General features: G+C 36.8%; 1 protein-coding gene across 8 annotated transcripts in view; it reads right to left on the bottom strand.

Moving 5' to 3' along the window:
* The window catches only part of BBX (BBX high mobility group box domain containing), a 137,607-nt gene that overhangs the window by 88,012 nt on the left and 25,913 nt on the right, over positions 1-23,682 (bottom strand). Inside the window, exon 2 of one of the 8 annotated variants that reach the window (XM_060770673.2) lies at positions 4,359-4,455. The exons of 6 other annotated variants lie outside the window; for them this stretch is intronic. In XM_060770673.2, the coding sequence (XP_060626656.2) occupies positions 4,359-4,364 (6 nt within the window). In that variant the 5' untranslated portion in view covers positions 4,365-4,455. Of the gene's footprint in view, positions 1-286; positions 362-4,358; positions 4,456-23,682 lie in introns of those variants that run through there. One more of the 8 variants, XM_067466640.1, reaches the window with a different exon arrangement.

Here is a 23,682-nt window from a genome sequence, read left to right as displayed (position 1 = left end):
AAGTTGCTCCTCTCTAAGTAGTTTAAGCAAGAAGGGGATTGAGGGAGACAAAAAGGAAAGGTTTGGCAAAATATGAGTATAATATGGTACAGGTAATGTCATCTACTGCTAATGGAGAAAGTAAAGTGAAGTATGTGCCTTGAATTTGATTCCTGACTTATGATAACCATGAATTTCATAAAGTTTTCTTAAACAATGAATATGTAGAGGTTGCTTACAACTGCCTTCCTTGACTATAGCTTAAAGTACGTGGTATCCCCTAACAGCCTCCCTTCCAAGTACTAACCAGATCTGAGCCTGCTAAGTTTCTGAGATCAAACAGGATCAGGTGATTTCAGTGTTGTTAGAGTTCTTCGAAGCTGTCAATTTTGGATTTCCTTCAAACCGTTTAAATCTCTCTGGATGGAGACTGTCTAGTGGTCACTTACTTCCATTTCCATTCTGGTGGGCACTTACTTCCATTTCCATTTTAACGTTCTGTCCTGAAAGAAATGTTTTCTGTTTCTGTTTTCTGTTTCTACATCACAACCACTGCATTTTGGCTAGCTATTTTAGTGTTACCTTTGTATCTGGCCATCACTGATTCATATGTCGAAAACCTAGCTTTAAATGAATTATCTGAACAATTCCAAGGCTAAGAATCAATTCACTTGAAAATAAAGTGAGAAAATATATTTATCTGTGCTAGATTGACTTGAAAGACAAAAGAACTAGTTTTCCATTGGAAAACTTTTCAAGCTTCATTGTTCTCTATAGCTTCAAACAGAGACTAAGTCTACAAAATTTCTCATGTATTCTAACATATTTTCATTCATCAAGTGAGCGAACAATAGGCTTCATCTGGAGATAAGGGATTAGCATTTCTCTTTCTGCTTTCACTTAAAATTGAGTGCTTGTGAAGAAGAAGAAAATGTTTAAAATATAGCAAATAGAATTTTTGCTACTCAATTACAAATTGCTGATGTGAAGAATTTATTCCCAAGAAATTGTTGTGTTTACTCAAATAGTTGTGCTCACTCAAATAATTTCTGATTCAAGGCAACTCTAAGGAAAACATACCTAGGTTTTTTTTAACAAGATTTGTTCCAAGGAAGTTTGCCACTGCTCTTCCCTGGAGTTGAGTGTGTCCCCAGTGGGGGTTTCCCTTAGACATGTCCACGGATCCATTTTTAGCGGGTCCCTTCGGCCATTCGGCTTATCTGTTTGGTTCAGGTGTCCAAAACGGCAAGGGGCCAGCCAACATGATTCCCATCGGAAAAGGGATCACATGGCAGCAGATCACAGCTCCTCCTCCACTATTCGGCACCACAGTTGAATTTTTTTGATTTTCCTTTATTTTCCTGATTCTTTTTATTTAGTGGGACTGACTGGGAGTTGGGGACCTGAGGGACAGTGGATGGGGTGTCGCGCGCCACGTGTGGGGGCTTGGAGAGTCACCCTTTTAGCTTCTTTTTCTCCTTCCCTTCCTCTCCTTTGGAAAATACTTCTAAAATATCATAATTAATATCAATAATAGTAATCCAATCCCAGCAAATAAAAAGAGAAACCTACCTCTTCTCTAAAGCAGAAAATAGAAACAACTTTAAGGAAGCAAAACTCCAAGCAGAAAGGAGATTGCAGGCAGGCAGTAGAGACAGAGGGGATTTTTAAGGTACTTCAGTGAGAATAGGTCCACTGAGCTCCAGGTCATTGCTCTTCCTTCCCTAAGCCTCTTCAAAATGCCTAGACGCTTGGCGTGCTGATGCTGGGAGAGAAAGCGTGCACGCCTACTAGGCATGTGCGATCCATAGTTCTAAATGGTTCTAAAGTACTAACAAAACTAGGGGGTGCTGGTGCTTTGTTTCTAAAGTGTTTCTAAAGTTTTCATGGTGAAAGTTTCAGAACTCTAACAAAACTTTCAAAATTTCACCACTGTTAGTTCACCAAATTTCAGAACATTTGACTTATCCACTGATTTTTGGCGAATTTTCAAAGTTTTTATAAAACATTTTTAATAAAACAGAAAATCTGATCCTGGTTTGAAAATGTTATTTCCCATTTCACTGTGTGGTCTTTACTCCGGAAACTTTATTTTTGAGGCAGAAACTTGGTTAAATTGGTGGAGATTCAACAAACCAAAATGTGCTATAGGGCAATGTCCCTTGCACAAAGACAACGTTTTTGCAGTATAATAAACTTTGCCATGTTTTTATGGCAGAACCAATTAGGAACTGCCATATATAACAAAATTTTGAAAGTTTTGTTAGAGTTCTAAAATTTTCATCACCAAAACTTTAGAAACACTTTAGAAACAAAGAACCAGCACTCCCTAATTTTGTAAGGACTTTAGAATGATTTAGAACCATGGATTGTACATGCCTAGCACCTACCTCTCCTCTAGAGTAGAAAAAGCTATAAGAAGCATTAAACCCGGTCTCCTCTGTAAACAGAAGGTAAAGGATCCAAAAATAGTGATATCTTAACTCTGATGCTTTTTAAAATTCAGGTCTGAATGAAAGATATGGAACGGGAGCCTGTGGGAAGTCCGCCCTCCCATAATGGGCAGGATAGGATGCTTTCTTAACCCCGTTACTGATACACAGGCTCCCTTGAAGGGAAGAAAGGAAAGGCTCCCAGGGGAAAGGGGAGACTTGCAAGTTTCTCACTGCTGCCAATGGAAAAACTAAAAGAGTCGCTTTTTCAGATATGTAATGAAAACGCCCATTCAGCAGTGCACCCTTTCCAGGAGGCACAAGAAAACAGGTATGGGGGCCTCTGGCATCCAGCAAACGGATAGCGATATACCTAAAATGCACAAACCTAGTTTTTATAGCTGAGCAGATATTTGAATCCTGGAGTTCTAGTTTAAAATTGAAATTGCTGCATCACACTGGTTCTCAGATTTCCCTTGCCATATGTACAGTTTTTTCACTAATATGCTTGAGAAAAACCTTGAAGACTTTTTCATTTCAAGCTGCATGTGATTTATTAATGAGCAGTTCCCAAGTAACCTAAAGAACCTTAGATGCTGATGAATATTAACATGAATGTGTCTATACTAATGGTTAAACTGCTATTATGTTTGTATATTGTAAAAGTTTGTATTACTTCACCTTGAGAAGGACAGAAGGTCCCAAAAAGCAGTCTGCATTTTTAATGAACAAATAACAGATGCAAAATTATTCTTATTAAATATCAAGGTAAGTAAGCACAAATTTTAAAGCACAAATATTGCAGTTCTACACGGAAATCCCCACTAAATTCAATGGGGTTATTTCTTAGAAGACATACAGTCTGAATTGTAACTGCACTGCAAACTTCAAGGAGGTAAAATGGTAACCAACAATTAGAGCAATTAATAATTAGTAAATACCTCATAAAAAGATGGGATGAGCACATTTAACTTACCATTTTAACAATATGATCAGCAACTTCCCAAAGGAACAATTATTTAGTTTAAAATTGGCTATGGTCCATAAAAGCTGTGCTACAAATAATGTTTTGGTTTTTAAGATGTCACAATATTTTTCTATTTTTATTACTTTCTGATGATATTTGCAACATACTGTCCAGGTAATGGCAATAATGTGACATATAACAAACACCAAGACTTCAAATTTCAACTATGCTTAATCAAAGGAGGGCCCTACTGAATGTAACTGGACTTTCATAATAGGACATACTTTGCATGTCTCATTAGAAGTAAATTGCTTGTACTGTCACTTTTTAAAAAAAAAAAGTCCATAAAGCCTAGTGAGAGGAACAGAAAGACATACATTCAGATTTGGGGTAAATGTTCTTGTTCCTTATTATCATATGCAGTAACAAGACAAGCAATGGTTATCACCCCTAATATTCATTTACAACTAACCTTTTATGAGAGTACAGTGTTCCCTTATCGTGGAGGTTCTGTTCCAGGAGCCCCACAATAAGTGAAAATCCGCAAAATAGGGACGCTCTGCCCACTCGGTGGCAGCCTTCTCCTCCTCACTGCCTGTGCTCCTGCCAGCTTCGGAGGCCCCTTGGGCACCACTGATGTCGCTGCCAGGCTGTGCTGAGGCCTCAGCCCATCCTGGCAGAGCCATCAACGGCGGCAAAGGGGCCTCCGAAGCCGGCAGGAGCACAGGCGGCGAGGAGGGGGAGGCCTGGCTCCCCCTCCTCCTCTTCTCCCCACCCTCCCGGCAGCTCAGGGTGTGGGAAGGAAAAAAACCGCAATATGGCGAGTCTACATAAAGCGAACCGCGAAGCGGCGAGGGAACACTGTACTGCTTTACAAATTATTAATTTGTAACTATGGGAATAGTTTATATAGAAAATTTTTTTTTCTTTCTACAATCTGCTTATGATCACCTCTAATGAAATAAATATGAAGTACTTACGGGCATATGGAATTCTGTTCACAATCATTATCCTCTCTTCTACTGAAGCATCCTCTCACCTTCAGTCTCCTTCTTCCAAACATTATAGTTCACTACCCTGGAAAGTTCTCACTGTTAATATATGTTCTTGATCAAGAATAAGGTTTACAGCTAATGATTTCAGAATGGGATTTTAAAGAATCTTTTAAAAATAGCCAGGTAACCAGACAAAAGCATTAAGAAGTTGGAAACTAAATCCCAGGGTTCCCCCATTATGCTTACATTGATCACACTTTCAATCAGCAATAAACAGAAATATAATCCTACTGATAAACAATACAATCCATTAGGTTGCTGTAAGTTTTTTAGGCTGTAAGGCCATTTTCCAGAAGCATTCTCTCCTGATGTTTCACCTGCATCTATGGCAGGCATCCTCAGAGGTTGTGAGACGTGTTGAAAACTAGGAAAATGAGGTTTATATATCCATGGAATGTCCAGGGTGGTAGAAAGAACTCTTGTCTGGAGCTCCTCTGTCTTTATTTTTTTAGTTTTTTAATACTGGTAGCCAGATTTTGTTCATTTTCATGGTTTCTTCCTTTCTGTTGAAATTGTCCACATGCTTGTTGGTTTCCGTGGCTTCCCTGTGTAGTCTGACATGGTAGTTGTTACTGTTGTCCATGTCAGACTACACAGAGGAGCCATTGAAATCCACAAGCATGTGGACATTTTAAACGGAAAGGAAGAAACCATGAAAAAGAAAGAAAATCAGGCTACCAGTATTAAAAAAAACCTTTAAAATCATAACAGTAAATAAAGACAGGGGAGCTCCAGAAAAGAAACAATCAAAGACAGCTAATTATCTCTCAACAAAGGATGCCCCCAGGCAGTATGAAGCCACACCGTGAAAACTGCTAGGCCATTAAATGCTACTCAAGGTGTCCAACTATCTTGATTAGCATCATACCTACGTCCAACAGACAAGAGTTCTTTATCCCACCCTGGACATCCCACAGACATATAAACCCCATTATCCTAGTTGCCAACAGACCTCACAACCTCCTAGGATGCCCTGTCATAGATGCAGGCGAAATGTCAGGAGGGAATGCTTCTGGAACATGGCCATACAGCCCGAAAAACTTAGAGCAATCTAGTGATTCCGGTCATGAAAGCCTTCAACAATGTAATACAACTCATGTTAAGAAAATTTGAATGCAGATAGTACATTTTCTAGTTTTCTTAACTGAAATCAACTAGACATTATTTGAATTTAACATTATTCGAATCCTGCATTTAACAGTTTGATTTATTCTCTTAAATATTTTGATGCAATGTAAATGAGAGAAATTGAGTATTTAATAACATTATGTAACACAATTTTTGTTCGTGGGTTAAAAATCTCATTTCCTAATTGGTTCTACAATTGTCTGGTTGATACTGACACGATAAAATAAATAAATAAATAAATAGGTTCTATCATAAAAGCATGGGGAATATTTATTACACTGAAAAAACTTTGTATCCTGCAGCACATTTTGCTATACTTGTTCAATAAATATTTCATCAAATCTCAACCAATCCAACAGTTTCTGGAAGCCACAAAAACAAAGTTTCTGGAGTATAACAACTACTATCAAAATAAGTACTGCATAATTAAACAGGAAATAACACTTTCAAACCAGGAACGGATTTTTAGGCAAATTTTGTTACATAGGGTAATTATTCACTTTGTCAATTTTTTAAAAAAATTGACAATAGTTTTGGAAGTTGCCAGCTCTTCACATTGTAAAATCGCAGAATATCGCAACTGTTATATATTACTTTGATAAAAATAACATAAAATACACTTTTACTACTTTGCAGAGATTGTACTCTCACCACTGTTTTAAAATCACAGTAATTATAGGACAATCTGTGGGCTGGAGATGTGGTGCTCCTCTGTCAGTAGCAAGAATAGAACATCACTTATGTTCCTGATCATGGGAGACCCCATAGTGAACCATTCCAAGGAATGTGTGAATAGTTTAGGATCATTTGGATATAAGCTCCTCAGCAACACCAGCACACAGGTTATCAGGATAGACACTATTTTCAATCTGGTAAAACTGTCTCCTGCATGTTCCACACTGTCTGCCATGATCCCATAGGTTTTTCAAGTGGAGAGTGAATTCCCTCGTGCTCGGATTGCTCTGTACACTCAGTGATATTCACTTCAGCAAGAACATCAAGTTCACTTTCTCTCCATATTACATTTTATGCTGCTTTTCTTAGCAAATTGACTAGTCCCATCTTTTTCTATTTTCTGTCTTCTATATTTCAAGTTGTAAAAAGTATCCTTACATATCATTAGTGTTGCCCATATTTACTCGAGTCTAATGCACCATCAAATCTAATGCACACCTCAATTTTCAAAACCCCGAAACCAAAATTTGTTTTTAATTGGCTGGCGAATATAATGCACATCGGCAAAAAGTGCACTCTTTGTAATTTGGCCAAAAAAAGGTGTGCTTTACAGTAGCTGTGTGCTTATAATTAATTCTTTAAAAACAAAACTGTTAGAACACCAAAGCGTTCAGTAATGGAAGAGAAAACTTTGGGGTGCATCTATGCTGTAGAATGAATCCACTTTAACTGCCCTGGCTCAATGCTATAGGGCCATGGGTGCTATAGTTTGGGATCATGGGGGCTGCCAAAGAATGCTGATGCCTTACCGAACTACAAACCGCAGCATTGCATAGCACCGAGCCATGGCAATTAAATTGGAGATGATATTTCACAAATAGGAGTTCCAGATGATCCTGAAGTAGCTTCCCATTTTGCTTTGGGTCAGCACAAAAATTGCCATATTACTCAAATTTAATGAACACCCTAATTTTGGGGGGGGGGGGGGGAAATCAGCCAAAAAAAGGCGAGATTCAGGTCTGAGTAAACACAGTAATTTATATAATACCATAAATGTCCATGTAATAACAATACCTGATGAATGTATTTCAAGAAAGGATTGTACATTACTAGTATAAGTAAAATGTTTTGGACACTTAACATGCAGTAGGAACGGTAATGATTGTGGTGGTAAAAGTAGCAGAGCAGCAATAGTAATTATGACAACCACCACCACCACAACATACAACCACCATACTATGGGGCAGTATTAGCATCTCCTCACTTGAAAGAATACGAATTTGATTACAGCATGAATGCAGATTTTATAGGAATGTACTGTACATTCCCATGTGCCTATCTATAAGTAAACCCACCAAGTTCACTAGAATCTGCATCTCAGTACATGCATATAGGATTGAAACTATATAGTGATCATAATCCTGATATGCTTATGGTAGATTGTGCACATAGCTGTTGAGAGTTTTAAAATATACTAATCTATTCTGAAGATAAAATGCTGGGTTACTTTAAGTATTTTAAGTGCTTTTTTTTTGTTGCATCAGGAGTGACTTGAGAAATTGCAAGTCGCTTCTGGTGTGAGAGAATTGGCCATCTGCAAGGACGTTGCCCAGGGGATGCCTGGATGATTTGATATTTTTATCATCCTTGTGAAAGGCTTCTCTCATGTCCCCACATGAGGAGCTGGAGTTGATAGAGGGAGCTCATCCACCTCTCCCGGATTAAAACCTGTGACCTGTCAGTCTTCAGTCCTGCCAACACAGGGGTTTGGGGGCTCCTATTTTAAGTGCTGATTCTCAGTTACACTGATTAAGCATGAGGATAACAAAACCCTGAAGTTGGGTTTGCACCAGGTGTATAAAGTAATGAAAGCATGAAGGGAACATTACATCATGCAAGTATATATACAGAGTAAGTTGGTGTCGGGTGATGTGATGATGTATGGTGAATTGGAGGATTTTGGAGAGAGCTGTGAACACTGTAAATAACTGCAGCAAAAGATAAAGCATTCCTGTGGAAAGAAACTCCCATGTTTGCTGTTTATTGTAAGTATTCCTCACATACTATAGACAGTACTTTAATATTGCTTGGGGGTTTAAGCTGACAAACTCTGCTTCAGGTTGAAGAAATACCTGACAGTAACATAGCACTACCAACTGAACAAAAACATTCCCTTTAGTTCACACAATTTTTTTTAAAAAGCCCTCTTGTGTGTTTACATAGTTCACTACACAATGCACAGTGGTTGCGCTATTTGTAAAACAAAGGGTAAAAAACCCTACATGTGAATATTTGCTAACGTGTTACTGTTTATTAAGCCAGGACAACTTAGCACTGCAAAATGTGCACTTAACAGTGAACACCACATTAATAAAGATAAATACAAGCAGCAGACAATCACTTGGACTATCTTAAGTATGCTTTGGTTCTCAACCTGTGGGTCCCCAGGTGTTTTGGCCTATAACTCCCAGAAATCCCAGCCAGTTTACCAGCTGTTAGGATTTCTGAGAGTTGAAGGCCAAAACATCTGGGAACCCATGGGTTGAGAATCAGTAGATTCTGGAAAATATTAAATTTAATGGTATAAAGGTTCTTTCTTTTCATATCAAACAATCCTGTCTACACCTCCTCAAAAGTGTGTGTGTATGTATAGATAGATAGAGATAGCTATAGATATATGAGTAAATCCCAATGAGTTCAATGGGGCTTATTCTGTGGTTAGTGAGTGAGTATAGGATTGTATATGTATGTAATCATACTCTGAATAAATATAGAATCAATACTCCTCAATCTTTCAGGTTTGAACATGTTTTAGTGCAGATGTCCGCAGCTCTGATGGTAGTATCAAAACCAATGGTAACTAAAAAAATCTGTTTCAAACAAACTACCTTAACAGTTTCCTCGGCCCACTATATTATTATTTTGAAAGACATAAAGAGAGAGGAAGAGAAAGAACAACTAACCTAATACCAAATAAAAATGCTGGAACTAAGGAAATATTAGCTTCCGACTACAGCTTTCATGAAACAAAGGAAAGTGATCTCAGCTGCACAGAGAAGAATGGGGTGGAGCAAGAAGAAACCGACTATAGGAAGAATGAAGCAGGAACAAGATTCGGTCTATGCTTAGCTGCACAACTGAGCTGAGCTGCATTGCTTGCATACCAGTAGTACTGCTAACATAAACAATAATAACAACCCACCTGCTTTTTCATATGCAGTTAATTTTGTTGCTCATTGAAATGGAGACTGCTGAGTAACCCTTGGAAATGTCCCACTGAAGAAGCCCTTGTTGTATTGGACAGGGCTTCTGTCCTAGATATGTAAGTTTCCAGTACACTTGTTTCCCTGAGGCTAGAGGGGGATGATAGTTGTTTCATAGAGTTGAAGGTGGGATGGAAGAAGCATCATTGTCACTGGCAGACAGGTTTTACAAGGTTTCACAGTGTGTAATTTAAGGTGACAAGTGAGAAAAAAATACTGTGCACATGGTAGACAATTATATCCATTTTATGACATCTTCAGCTTTCCAAAATAAATTTGTTTCTGTCTCTAACATAAATATCAATAGAGCATACTGCTGATTTTTTTTAAAAAAAATAAAACTTTATTGTTATCAATATCCTTCCCTTTCTCCAAAGATCTGAGATACATTTCTGTACATCACATCTCTGCAAATAACTTGCCTAAAGCCAACTAGTGAGATTCATAGCTAAGCTAAGCAAAGCAAAAAGCTCTTCACAGGTTAAACTGAAGGTATATTTTGTATGTAGGCATTTCACATGAATAACATGAAGGAGGAGATACAGAATGCACTTCCGCCTTTGAGCACTGATGTTGTGGCAAGCAGTTAGTATGTGCCATGTAGCAGCTCAAAATATATCCAAATACCAAAGTACATTATGTCCATTTTTCCCTACAGAATTCCTTCTCAATCCATGTACAACTCCAAAAAGTATTTGCACTTTTCTCTAATTTATCCACAAGTATTACTCGTGGACAGAATAGAGGCAAATACAAATACTTTCTAAAATGGGATCTCTGTCTATATAAATATTAGTTTGTTGTTGGGCTATGTTTAAAAAAATAAGAATATTTAGCAATGGAATAGGGAGACATTCATGCAACAAAAACATTGTAAATATGTATGATCATGCTAGATTATTCTAAACTATATGTAATCAGAAATCTTTTATTTCCGAAATAAATTTACATAAACAGAAGTTCTATTTTCATGGGGGTTTCCCTTATGATGAGCATGGAAGGTACCTTAAAAAATGATAACCAGCTGTTTAGGATAAGTATATTTGAGGGAACAGAATATACAAGGTGCTTTATGTGGCCTATAGCTGAAAAGTGTTCAGAAATTATGTCTTCTTGTAAACTATATATTTCACTCTGGTCAAAGAAAAGACAGTTAGTACCTTTGAGAATGTATGTTGTTGTGTGCCTCCAAGTCTTTCCGACTCATGGAGAACCTAAGGTCAGCAATTCTTATATGGCAGCTTTGCTGTAATATTTTTGCAATGGGAGGCAAGGCTAGTTTTAAAATTATTATTATTGTTATTACATTTTTTTAAAAATATGTATAAGCACTGCTTGTGGTGGAAGAATGTAGTGTTAAGTTTCATCTATATATAAATAAAAATGTAATGTTTGTTTGTGGGATTTACATAACACAAAGACCACTGGACAAATTGACACCAAATTTGGACAGAATATACCTATCAGGGCAACAAGTGACCATCACTCATAAAAACACAGCAGAAGAGACTTTAAAAGCAAAAAAAAAAAAAAAAAATACAACGCATGTGCAAAACCACATATATACACATATACACAAATATATACACACACATATACATACACTGGGACACAGCAACGCACGGCAGGGGGCGGCTAGTTATTAATAAAATCTTTTTAATACTTTTGCACAAGAAGGCAATGTAGATATGAAAATATATTGTTAGTAATAACAAATGGAAGTATACAGTCCTAGATGAGAAAGCAGAGTAGAAGGTAGCACTTTTTTTACAAGATGATTTAGTTTAGCATTTTTAATTTAATAGTACAATTTCCTAATTAAGGAATTATGAATGGAAAAGAAATCTGCATTCACCAGTTTGTGGATATCCTTTGGTTCTCTTGAGGGGGAGAAAACTGTGAAAGAGTTATTTTACTGTTGCTTCTGCTGCTATCCAAATCATATGGAAATAAATTCGCAGAATTAAAATGGTGTATCTTTGAAAAATGCAAAATAACATGTTTTAGTTAATTGGAAAACTAATGAAAACATGTATCATATACTAGTGTATAAGTCTACCTGATGCATTAGTCAAGGGCAGTTTTGGGAGCAAAAGTGTGGATTTTGATGTGACCTATGAATAACTAATAGGTCATTCCTCAAGAGAGGAAAGCCTGTGCTGCTTCAGGGACCCAGTTGCCTCTGGCTGCCACCACAATTTTCCTTACCAGGCATTCAAGAAAATTGGAAGTAGCACTGTGGTGGAGAAAGAGGGGGTCAAGTTCTTCTTTTGGATTCTCTCAGGACAAACTTTTAGCCTTCTGCTACTCAGAGAAGGAGATGGCTCCTTATTCATAAAAGTTAAGGAGCAATCCTTGCATTTACCTGTGGATAAGTCGACCCATCTTTATAGGGTCCATTGTTTATTATGATTTCTGTTTATTATAAACTGTATTTTATACACGAGTATATAAAGTACATTACAAGTTCATACATTAGGAAAATGAATTCAAAAATATGAATTTCCAAGAAAGGAGATAGAACAACTTTTGCAACTCCCTATGAAACAAGGGCATGGTGAGAATATGTTTGAGATATAAAAAGCCCAACAAAACTGTTACTGTGATCTATCTCTCTAGTAAATTAATACTTGAAATATCTAACTTTATAAGAATTAAGCACCATTATTCCCCTTTCCCTTCTGTCCGATTTGTCTCAGAAAGGATGTATGGAGTCTAGAAAGGACAGTGTACGTTCCAGACAGGTATCAAAATGATTTATGATACATTATGGTACATTTTGAAAGAAAATAACCCAAATATGTACATACACCTATGGTGTCCTCTTAATAGCAGTGATTAGGTTTCATGGTTTTGGAGCTAGGGTAAATATGTATAATATTTTATTGTTATCACCTGTATCTTATTTTTGCATTATGTCTTCTCTTCAACTACTTTTGCAGGCCATTTCAGGAAATGAAACTTTACCACCTTTCTTCCAATGTGGGATCAATACACCATGCAAAATTAAAACAAAATACAGCTAAGCCAAAGTGTGATACATTTTCAAAAAAACTGGCAAAAACTAGACTATTGTATTGCAAACCTTTATAACTCAATGCAAACAAAACAAAAAATCCCAGGACAATTTGAAACTCCAATTCCCTTATTTGAAGAATTGTTTTATTAGCAGATCAGCTGTCCTACACCAGAAACATCAAATATACAAAACAACCATACAGATGTGATCCTGATTCAGATGATTTATGGTGTTTGTTTGTGGGTTTGTTCTAATTCTTCCAATATGGGACCAATATACCATGCAGAATTAAAACAAAATACAGTTAAACCAATGTTTGATACATTTTCTAAAAACTGCCCAAAAAAACCCCCCAGACTATTACATTGCAAACCTTTATAACTCATCACAAACAAGAAAAATCCCATGAAATTTTGAAACTCCTGTTCTCTTATTTGAAGAATTGTTTTATTAGCAGATCAGCTGTTACATCCCAGAAACATCAAATATGAGAAACAGTCATACAGATGTGATCCTTACTCAGATGATTTATGGTGACAGAAATTCACTCCTCCTTATAAAAGGAGGTGTTAAAAATGTGCCAGGTACATGCAACATGGGAAAACCTCAATCATAACCACCATGATCCACCTGACCACCCACCCCCCCAGAAAAAAATAGCCTGTAGTGCCCCCAAAGCCTACATGGAGCAATACTAGCTCTTTAAATGCTATTATTTTCCCCACTTTCAAGTTTTTGGTGCCAAATTGACTTTCATATCCTCCTGATTCTTGGGGGGGGGGGGTAGATTTGGGGAAGGTAGATATGAGGAATAAACTTATATTTTGGCTAATGCACAAGGGAGCAGCTACTGAGGATCTGTGACTACACCTGAAATCTCACGGTTTATTAATCCCTAATGGTGTTTTCTAACATTGATTCTATGCATACCACTGACCTTATCTTTGTATATACATATATGTCTATTTATGTGCACACACCCACACACATCTTTACATACCTATGGTATGTATCATTGAATACCAAAGTCAGGATCAACAATGCCATCATATTTCTGATTTTTATTTATGATTGTGAAAGCTGGACAACTAAGAAAGCTGAAATAGAGATAATCATCTAATCTGCTTTTCCAGGGTACTTGGGGTGGGGGGATGCCAAAAGGCAAACCATTATTTTGCCATATGCAACACAATATATTGCTGTGTAGCCATACCCTGTTGCAGCCTCCCACCATTTAACTGACAGATCCCTTCAGGTTCTCTCCAGCATTCATTTGAGTTATTCAACATTTATATGATAGACACCATTTTACTGAGGCACTCTATATAATTAGACTTGAACATCCATGGATTTTGGTATCCACAGAATGTCCTGAACCAAAGTGTCCACTGTACTTCTAGCCACAGATAAACATTACTGGTGGCATAAAAGTACATGTATACACATTTCCAACGAGAACTTCAATTTTAAATGCCTGATAAGTGTAGCACAAAACAACTCTTTAAAATTAACTGGCTTTCCTACAATATTAATCATACAATGAATCATAGTTTTACTATTATGAATAAACAATGATATTGAAAAGTAATCAAAGATTTGATATTGTAGTACTCTAAGTCAAAACGAGGCATATATTAGTAAAAGGCTTGTTTTCTTAAGACTAATTTATTTGTATTTATATTTACCATTCCTGTTTTGATGTTATAATTCAAATATGGTTTTGTGATGGGAATGCATGCAATATAGTGATGGGATCACATGCAATATCAAGAATGAAAAACAGGATAGCTATGACAAGATTACCTTCTAATGCAGTGGTTCTCAACCTATGGGTTCCAAGATGTTTTGGCCTTCAACTCCCAGAAATCCTAGCAGCTGGTAAACTGGCTGGGATTTCTGGGAGTTCTAGGCCAAAACACCTGGGGACTCACAGATTGAGAACCACTGTTGTAATGATTGGGTGAGGCAACTTTTCATTACAGCCACCATGAATACTTCTCCTTTCCAGAATTCATGTAAGATGCTTGGAAAAGAGAAATGAAAATTATAATAATAAAACTTTATTTGTAGACCACCTTATCTCTCCGAAGGGACTAATAACAGGAATATAGTGAATTTCTGGGAACAGGATATTAGTCAAAACTGAAGGTAATGCTCAGAAGAGCATTTGGTCCTATGACCTGTGTCTTACTAAGGAATCTATGTGCTCACGCCGCCTCGGAGGGTCCTGCACAGCATTACCAAGGGGGTGATCCTTAAAAGCCAGTAAACATGCCATTCGAAGATATCTTCATAGAGATCTAGATGATGCGGGTGGTGCTTCTGATGATGGTGAACCTGGTGCACCAAAACTTCCCATCACAGGTTCTCTCATATGAAGAATGGTTTGTAAACTTCTTGGGTTTATGTTTCAAGCTTTTCCATGGCTGATCTGAAGCCACTGGAAGGGAGTCTGCTTTTCACTTATGCTTTTTATGATTCCTCCTCATTACCCTGCGCCGGATCAAGCAATTGGTACAGAGTCTGAGTTAGTAATCAGGACTGACTTGAGGATGAATACTGACAACTGAGTCTGATTGTTTGGGAGGAAGTCACACGTTTGCCCTCAAGAATATGACCAAGGTTAGTAGGCATCACTGGAAGGTAATGGTTTTCAAGTCATGTGACCAGATCTGGCTTTTTGATGTATGGGCTCAGTAGGCGCACAAGCTTTAATTGTGCAAAGGCCCAGGCCCTGCCAAAGCCTGGGCTTCCAGGATCAACACCGAGTCCAGAAGGACTCCCAAACTGCAGACATGTGTCCTCAGGGGGAGTGTAACCCCATCCAGCAAAGGTTGCCACTCTATAGCCCGATCAGCCTCCCAACTGACCAGGAGGAACTCTGATTTGTCTCGATTCTTCAGTCTGTCGGCCCTCATCCAGCCCATCACAGCTATCAGACACTGGTCCAGGACCCAGGAAGCTTCCTTGGATTTGGGTGCAAATGAGTAATAGTTATGTGACATCTGCGTACAACGCCGGGTGATCTTGCCCAACGATTTCAAGTAGGTTTTAAAGAGCATGGGGAATAGAATCAAACCTTGTGGAACTCCACAGGCCAATGGTCTGGTGTCCAAGCAGATATCCCCCAGCACTACCATCTGGGCATAGTCCTCCAGGAATGATCAGAGCCACAGCAAGGCAGTGCCCCCAAGTCCCATCCCAGAGAGCCAGCCCAGAAGGATACCAAGACCAATGATATCGAAAGCTGCTGAGAGATTCAGGAGGACCAGCAGGAACACACTTCCACCGTCTAGTTCTCTGCGGTCATCCACCAAGGTAACCAAAACTGTTGTCGTCCCATGACCAGGTCTAAACCCAGAATGTGATGGGTCAAGATAATTGGTTTCATTCAAGAATTCCTGGAGTTGAGTAGCCACCACCCAATATATATCATTATACAAATATGTTAAGAAATTATTATTTTTTATGGGGGGGGGGGACACACATGAAATTCAAATGCCAACTTAACGTTCTGGATACTTGGTATTTTTGTAACTGTTAATTGGAGATTGGGCCCTAAATCCTTTGGGTACTTTACAACACACTAAATCCAATGAGACAATTGCTGAACAGTATTCTAATGACAGGCAGTCCCCAAGTTATAAACAAGATAAGTTCTGTAGGTTTGCTCTTAACTTGAATATGTTTGTAACTTGGAACAGGTACATTTTAAAGTATAACTTCAGCCATATATATATATAGAGAGAGAGAGAGAGAGAGAGAGAGAGAGAGAGCTAACTTGCATATGCGTGTGTGTATACACACGCACACATATGAAAGCTAGCTTTGTATAGCATAGGGATGGGTTATCACCCCTGTGGTGTTTGTTTTGCTGACTGTTCATAAGATTTTACCTCACTTTCTGTCCCTGTGATAATTTAACATTGAAAAAAAATGATTTGTTGTGGAAACAAGGATTAGAGAGAAAGCTTTAATGGGGACACCTTTCCCCCATAACTCTTCCAGGGGAGAATTTCCCTTCTGAGGGGTAGATTTCTCTCACTTCCTGTTGTCTCAATCTTATTCTTAACTATGAGTCGTTTCTAAGTTGAGATGTTGGTAACTTGGGAACTGCCTGTATTTCTGTGCATATTATCAAATAAAGTCTAATTTAGTTTGTTCTACCAAGAAGATTTAAATCTACATGTGCATCTTGCTAGACAAGTGATGTAGACATCTCTACGCGTGTTCTTTCCTATTTTCTCTAACATATGAGATTCTCTCAACACTATTTATTTACTGCATTTGTACCCCACTCTTCTCACACCGAAAGGGACACTGAGAAATATTACAACAGGCAACAATTCGATGCCATACATTTACATATTATAAAATAAACAAATACATTAAAAACCAACCAGTTAAAAACAGCTATTAAAATCACACAATCCAAATCATAATCCCAGGCCGGCCAGAGGAGCTGACGTAACGGGGCGGGGGGGTTGTATGCTCCCTGTTCACCATGAAGACATAAAGCATCTTCATGGTGACAGTAACACAGCAAAGAATGCTCTCCAGAGTGAGTTTCATCTCATGTCATTTCAGTAACAAATACTTGGGGGTTCTACAGATTTTTTAATTTAATTTGGTCTGTTACGTATTGATTGGATTCTTGTTTTATGTCACCAGTGCTTTTTATATATGTATGTAGTGTTTTGACATTATGTATTTATTGTGTTTTGAAACTGTACCAAATCCCTAAAATAATCAGTTATCCGATGGATTGGGATGTTCCAGGTCACTGAAAGCCTTGACTGAAAGGCATAAGTCTGTTCAGTCTTTAAATACTGAAGACACTTATTCCTTTTCCTTCTTTATTTGGTAATTGTTCTGATCCATTACTTCTCACTTTTGGTGGCCACCTCTTCCACAAAACACCCAGCTATAATATTTACAATAAAGTTTCTGTCAAGTCAAGGTAATAAACATAGTAGACATTGAGACTTCTATTATACATTACCCTCTGAAGTTATCTTATTTAAAATGTTCACCTTTTTAAAGATCAGAACAATTGTTTTTCTCTCTCAAGGAGATGAGGTTGAAAATGAACAATGTGCTTGTCCATGTTCTTACAGGGGGGCTATATTATGCCCTTTATGATAACAAAAAATTTCCAGGATAGTTTTCGACATGTTCATTGGCCTTCCCAGAAAACAGTTAACACGACAACAAAACTAGTAACTATTTTGCTATCTTGGACATTAGCCACGATCATTTTACCTTAAATCTAACTGTTAATACCAAAAAGAACAGACCAATCAAATCAGTAAGAACCTGGTATGGTAATGCTTAGATAGGTTTAAATGATTCAATGGTACTGCTCTAAATGAGATTTAGGGTTTCTATTATACAAATGTGACACAAAAAGAACATTATCACATATCATATTAAGCTTTAACAGTGATCAAAGTCTACGAAAAATTAAGTTGTAGAGCAATTCACTGTGTGGCACTACCAAGAATATACTGTATGAAATATGACAGTAATCACCAATTCAATATCAAGTACTTCCTTTTTTAAAAAAAGATAGCATACAATTCTTCTCCAGCCATTCTCTTTATTTTGCTATTCAATGACTTTTATGTCATTTAAAAAACTAATAATCATACTTCATAAAATAATGAATGAAGAAAATGAATGAAAATAGAAATGGATATAGGTAAGATTTTATTCTACTTAGAAATAGAAGAATAGGTAATTTAAAGAAATGTATAAAGCAGAAGTTGCAGAAGAATAGAATTACTTTTTATACAGTGTTCAAAATTAACTCACATTGTGATGGGTAAAAATGAAATTGAGATTTAAAAAACCCAAATCCTTGAAGACACCAATAGCTGTTGGTCATCACACAGTGCACAGATACTGTATGCTCATTCTCATAGCATCCCCAAAGATCTGACTGCTGCTTGCTAGAAGCTGGAAACGAACATGACTCATTTCCTAATTGCCCTGGTTTCTTTCTCTGGAGCATTCAATACCTGCTGCTGCTCTGGACAGGATATCAGACTGGATAAACCACTGGTGTCCTACAGTATGGAAGTTCCTTCATTAGTATCTTGCACAAATATGAATTAAGCACTTAACTATGCTTTCAAGTATTTAGACGAAATATCTAATCAAAGTAAATCCGCAGGTATTAACTGACATGTGCTCTGAAAGCAGCTTCATCTAAAAACATACATTTGACTTAAAAAGAGTCATTTAAGCAAGGAAGTATTTTATTTTCAATTCCTGCAGGCTACAACAAAGTAGTAACCAACCAAGGCTTTTTGACATTTCTGTTTCAAGTGGAGGCGAAGGTTGTCCCTCAGACATACCAAAACTTATCCCCAGTCCCAAATTACCATGTCTTCTCCAGCACTTTGATAATAATCTGTTCTTGAAGGCATCAGAAAGGATCTCCCTTCAGTGAATTCATCATATTAACACCACTGGAACTCACATAGTGTATGCATATTTTCACACAATGGCCCATAATCCAATGAAACGTTATCCCAACAATCCTATTTCTAACCTATCATTTTGCTTAATGGTGTGATCTTAAGCAGACTTATTTAGGATTTACACTGAACACAGTTAATTTTACTGTTGTGTAAATTTACACCTAATTTGGCCAAGAAGACTTATTTAAATTATTTATATATCTCCCTTTTATCCAAATATAAATTTGTTAACTATAATAACATACAAAGATCTTAAAAGATTTAAAAATATTAAAGTGTTTTTCAGTTAACAAAGATGCAGTTTAATACCAGTCAAAACGGTCTTGAGTAATACATGTACAGCCTAGATAAACTCACTCTGACTCAAAAGCTTTAATAACAAGCAAGATTTTAACTTGGTAGCAAAATGGTTCTGATGTTGACAGCAATCAGGTCTCCAGAGGGAGAGAATTCCAACACTAGGGAGTCACTGCAGAAAAGGTCCTTTCCCATGTCTTCTCACAATGTATTTTCACTACTAATCCAACGTAGGGGAGAACATCAAGAGATCTAAGGTCTCATGCAGACATATACAGAGAGAAGCTTTCCCACACTGATTAATAGCATCATCTCATGTATGCTTACTTGGAAATAAGTCCCACTATATTTTTCTCCTCTTAAACTATATTCAAACTTAACTAAGTGATGAAAAGATTATACACTCACATGCTGCTTTGGTATACCAGTCACATTGCTACTGAACCAGGATGACAATGTACGCAATATAAAGATAAATTTGTTGTCCCCTGCCCATAGATATAGTGTTCTTCTTTATATTGCCCATCTGACCTTTGCACTTTATCCGTCAGCTCTGTCCTTGCAATGGACTGCACCCAGCCTGCCCACCCAAGCCCAGTAAATGTTTACTATATCAGGCTACTGGTTGTTGTTCGATGGTTGTTTTTATACTGTGTTATGAACATGTTTGCTTTATATTGTTTTATGATGGTGTTTTATGAATATTATTGTGTTATTTTAAACTATGTTGATTGGGCTTGTCCCCATGTAAGCTGTCCCCCAAGTCCCTTCGGGGAGATGGAGGCGGGATACAAAAATAAAGTTGTTATTGTTATTGTTATTTGTTTAGAAAGCCAGGGATCTTAGCACATTTTTTTTGTGCATCAAGCAAGATTTCTTTGCAGAAAATACAATTTTCTGAGCAGAAAATCCATGTAGCTGCTTTGTGTAGAAAAAGTCCAAACATTCACTTAACTGTACAACAACGAGATAACAGAACTAAGTCAATTCTGCATCAACTGATGCTGTTCTATTACTATTGCTAAAATGAGATTCAACTTCATGTTGCTTTCTGTGCATGGGATAGAACAGAGACTAGCCAAGTCTTCACTTCTAGTGACAAAACTGACTTGGGCAGAGCCTGTCATTAATTCTAGCTGTACTTAGGATACAAACACATCTGAGAATCTACAACTGAACAGTAGTAACAACTTGAATATTTCCCTTTACTACTAACTACTAACCACATTATACAAAAACAAGCCTCACCAAATAAATAGAACTATATATGTAACTACAAACACATACATTTGTAATTTAAGATTGTGAATCAATGTATGTGTAATTTATTTTGACATGATATGGAACCTTTGTCCCAGTATAGGACCCAAGGCGGCTCCAAAACAGTGTGTGAACACACCGAGAATGGCTCAATCTTTCCTATAAATAAATTTCCCATAAATGTTTGGAACAGAAATAACATTACATTGCACCTATTAACAGTTGTAAATTTCAGCAGGTCATTTGCAATGGTAATGGATTGTTTCTTGAAGGCCCAATTGGGGATTTAAAAAAATAAAAGAAAGAAATTAATAGCAACTTAAACCGTTTGGCCATATTTCATATGCATGTTTCCTAAATCGAGTAGCTTTTAACCCAGGGTAGTATGGAAATTTTTACTCCAAACGATGTTTGGAATGTCCTACACATATCAAAACAGGTTTGTCAGGGAAACTTCTAACCAACGTGAGGCATCTATCCTGCTTTAAAAAGGCAAATGTGCATAGAATGAGGTTTGTTATTTTATTACTTAACAACATATCACAGAAACTCTTAGAATATGAAGAGAAAAGCAGGCTGAGGGAAACTGGAAATTAAAATCTTAGAAAAAGTTTAGATACACTTGTACTCTTTAGCTGTTACAAAGGAGGCTTTACACCAGCACTGAATGGCGCAAGATAGTGAGAACATGAGATTTTCAAGCATATGCTCAATTACATTATTTGCCTGAGAAAATTATCTAACTTTGGTCCACAAATTTGTACAGTAGTCTCGCTTATCCAACATAAATGTGGATAAGCAAAAATGTTGGATAATAAGGAGGAATTAAGGAAAAGCACCAAAACATCATGTCTTGCAACAAATCAGCAGAAAAAGCAATTCAATACATGGTAACATTATGTGGTAATGATTGTATTTACAAATTTAGCACCAAAACATCGCAACAGCTGAAACAGCTGTGAATTTGGGCGGGAAGAAGACTGTATTGGAAAATACAGAACGTTGGATAAGCAAAGGTTGGATAAGTGAGACTCTACTGTACTAGGAATCAAGTGAAACTATACTCCACAGACTATTTGGTTAGAGAAACTTGACTTAAACTGCTACAATTTATCAAGGTTAAAGACTGCTGCTCCAGAACCCCAAGGGCTGATTAATTACTGAAACAGAGCTGATATAGGTTTGCAAAACAGTGATTTTTAAAGGAAATCTTGCAAGTAAAAACATTCCTTTAACAGCTTTTAAATAGATGTATATTGTGTCAAACTGTTTTGCTGTCTGAACTCTGACCTGATAATTTTTGTATGTGGAAATAAATATTTTAATGAAGTATTTTCAATAATAATTAAAAGCCAGCTATTTATTAATCTCTGGTTACTGGGGCAGGGAGTCATCCAAGAGTCTCCTTGCTGGAGTGAGGATTTTATTAGTAATAAGGAGGGTTCATTATTATTATAACTTTCACGTTTACTGGCTACATGAATAAAACCAATTGTTGAAATAGAGGGTAGGGACTGAAAGAGACAATTTTGCAAAAGTAAAAAATCAAAGAAACCTATTTATTTATTTTTATTTAGTGTAGTTATATACCACTTTTCTCACCCCTGGGGTGAAACCGTGCTATTTATTGTTTTGTTATGCACAACATCTTGTTTTGAAAAATAATCTGCTACTCATACTTTCAGAGTTATGAGAATAAGTGCAATCCTGTGCACATTTATTCAGAAATAAATTTTGTTGAATCCAACTAAGTTTGCTCCCTAATCAATGTGATTAGGATTGTAATCTAATTAATTCCAAAGTCCTTACCCTACATTTAAGGGATTATGGACACGTACGCAGTTTGAAACTTGTCAAATAGCAATAATCACCATAGAAATGCAGGCAGAGAGCTATGATAATGCATGTCATAAGCAATAGTGATTATAGGGTATCACCTTGAGACAATCTTGTAGAACAAGGAATAAATTTAGCATGATAAAAAAGTGTCATGCAGGGAGCACAATCAGACAAAGTTAAGATCAAAATTCTTTCCCAAGTCATAAATACAGCAAATCGGTTAGATAAAATCCATCAACAAAGTTCCCCCAGCATAAAATACACACCATCTAATTAACCACCCTGTTTTATGTATCCCAAAAAAAGAAAAAGAACTACGAAACCATCCACAGAGCAGTTTGACAACATTATGGCTCAATGCCACAGAATTCTGGGATTTGTAGTTTGTTGTGGCACCAAAATTCTGACAAAGAAAGATAAATATCCCACAAAACTACTAATCCCAGAATTATATAGCATTGAGTCATAGCATTAATACAGTGTCACACTGTGATAGGTTTGCAGTCTAGATACAAGCTCCATTTCTTTTTGCCATTTAACTGCAATTTGTTTTACATTATTATTTTTATAACTACAAGGAGGGTATGGCTTCAGAATATCATACGGTTCAAGTGCTGGTTTATACTGTGTCTGATGCTCTTTTGAGGGAGTTGAAGAAGCAATTAAGTAAATAACAAAATAATGTATTTTGTCCTATTTGTCAGTGGGTTGTAGAACTGACAATTATCTTACCTATTTTCGAGAAAAGGAAATTAGAAATTAAACATCCCAACTATTTTAGTAAATTGGGGATCTATAACTCTTAACTACTTTTTAAATTAATTTCCAAGTTCTGAATCCAGCCCAAAAGATTCTATTAGCCTATACAATCAATTACACAGTTTGTATATTTATCTTCTTTGTGCTTTCTAAATCTATTGTCCCATTTTATTTTCATTATTTATACTGTATTACTTAATTACATCTCATAATAAGTCAATGAGATCATTAGACTAATATATTATCTCAATTTCCTAAACAATCATCCGATATGTTAAAATTCATCAAATACCATCAGTACACTTATAGCAATTATAAAAATAGTTATAAACATTTAAAGAACATATCAAACCTGTATATCTACTATACCAAGTGATCAGTAACAGCTTTAGAAATGCAATTAGTTGGTGCTGATATACAATCTTTGACTTCAATCACTGTAAGGAATGGGTTTATAACCAGTGTTACTATAAATCATCAGTGACACACCAGAAGAGGCAATAGAAGCAAGTGATATGGAATAC

The sequence above is a fragment of the Anolis sagrei genome, chromosome 3 (genome assembly GCF_037176765.1).
Source record: "Anolis sagrei isolate rAnoSag1 chromosome 3, rAnoSag1.mat, whole genome shotgun sequence".
NCBI classification, from domain to species: Eukaryota; Metazoa; Chordata; class Lepidosauria; order Squamata; family Dactyloidae; genus Anolis; species Anolis sagrei.
The sequence above is the reverse complement of the archived record's forward strand: the minus strand, read 5'-3'. Positions and strand labels throughout refer to the sequence as shown.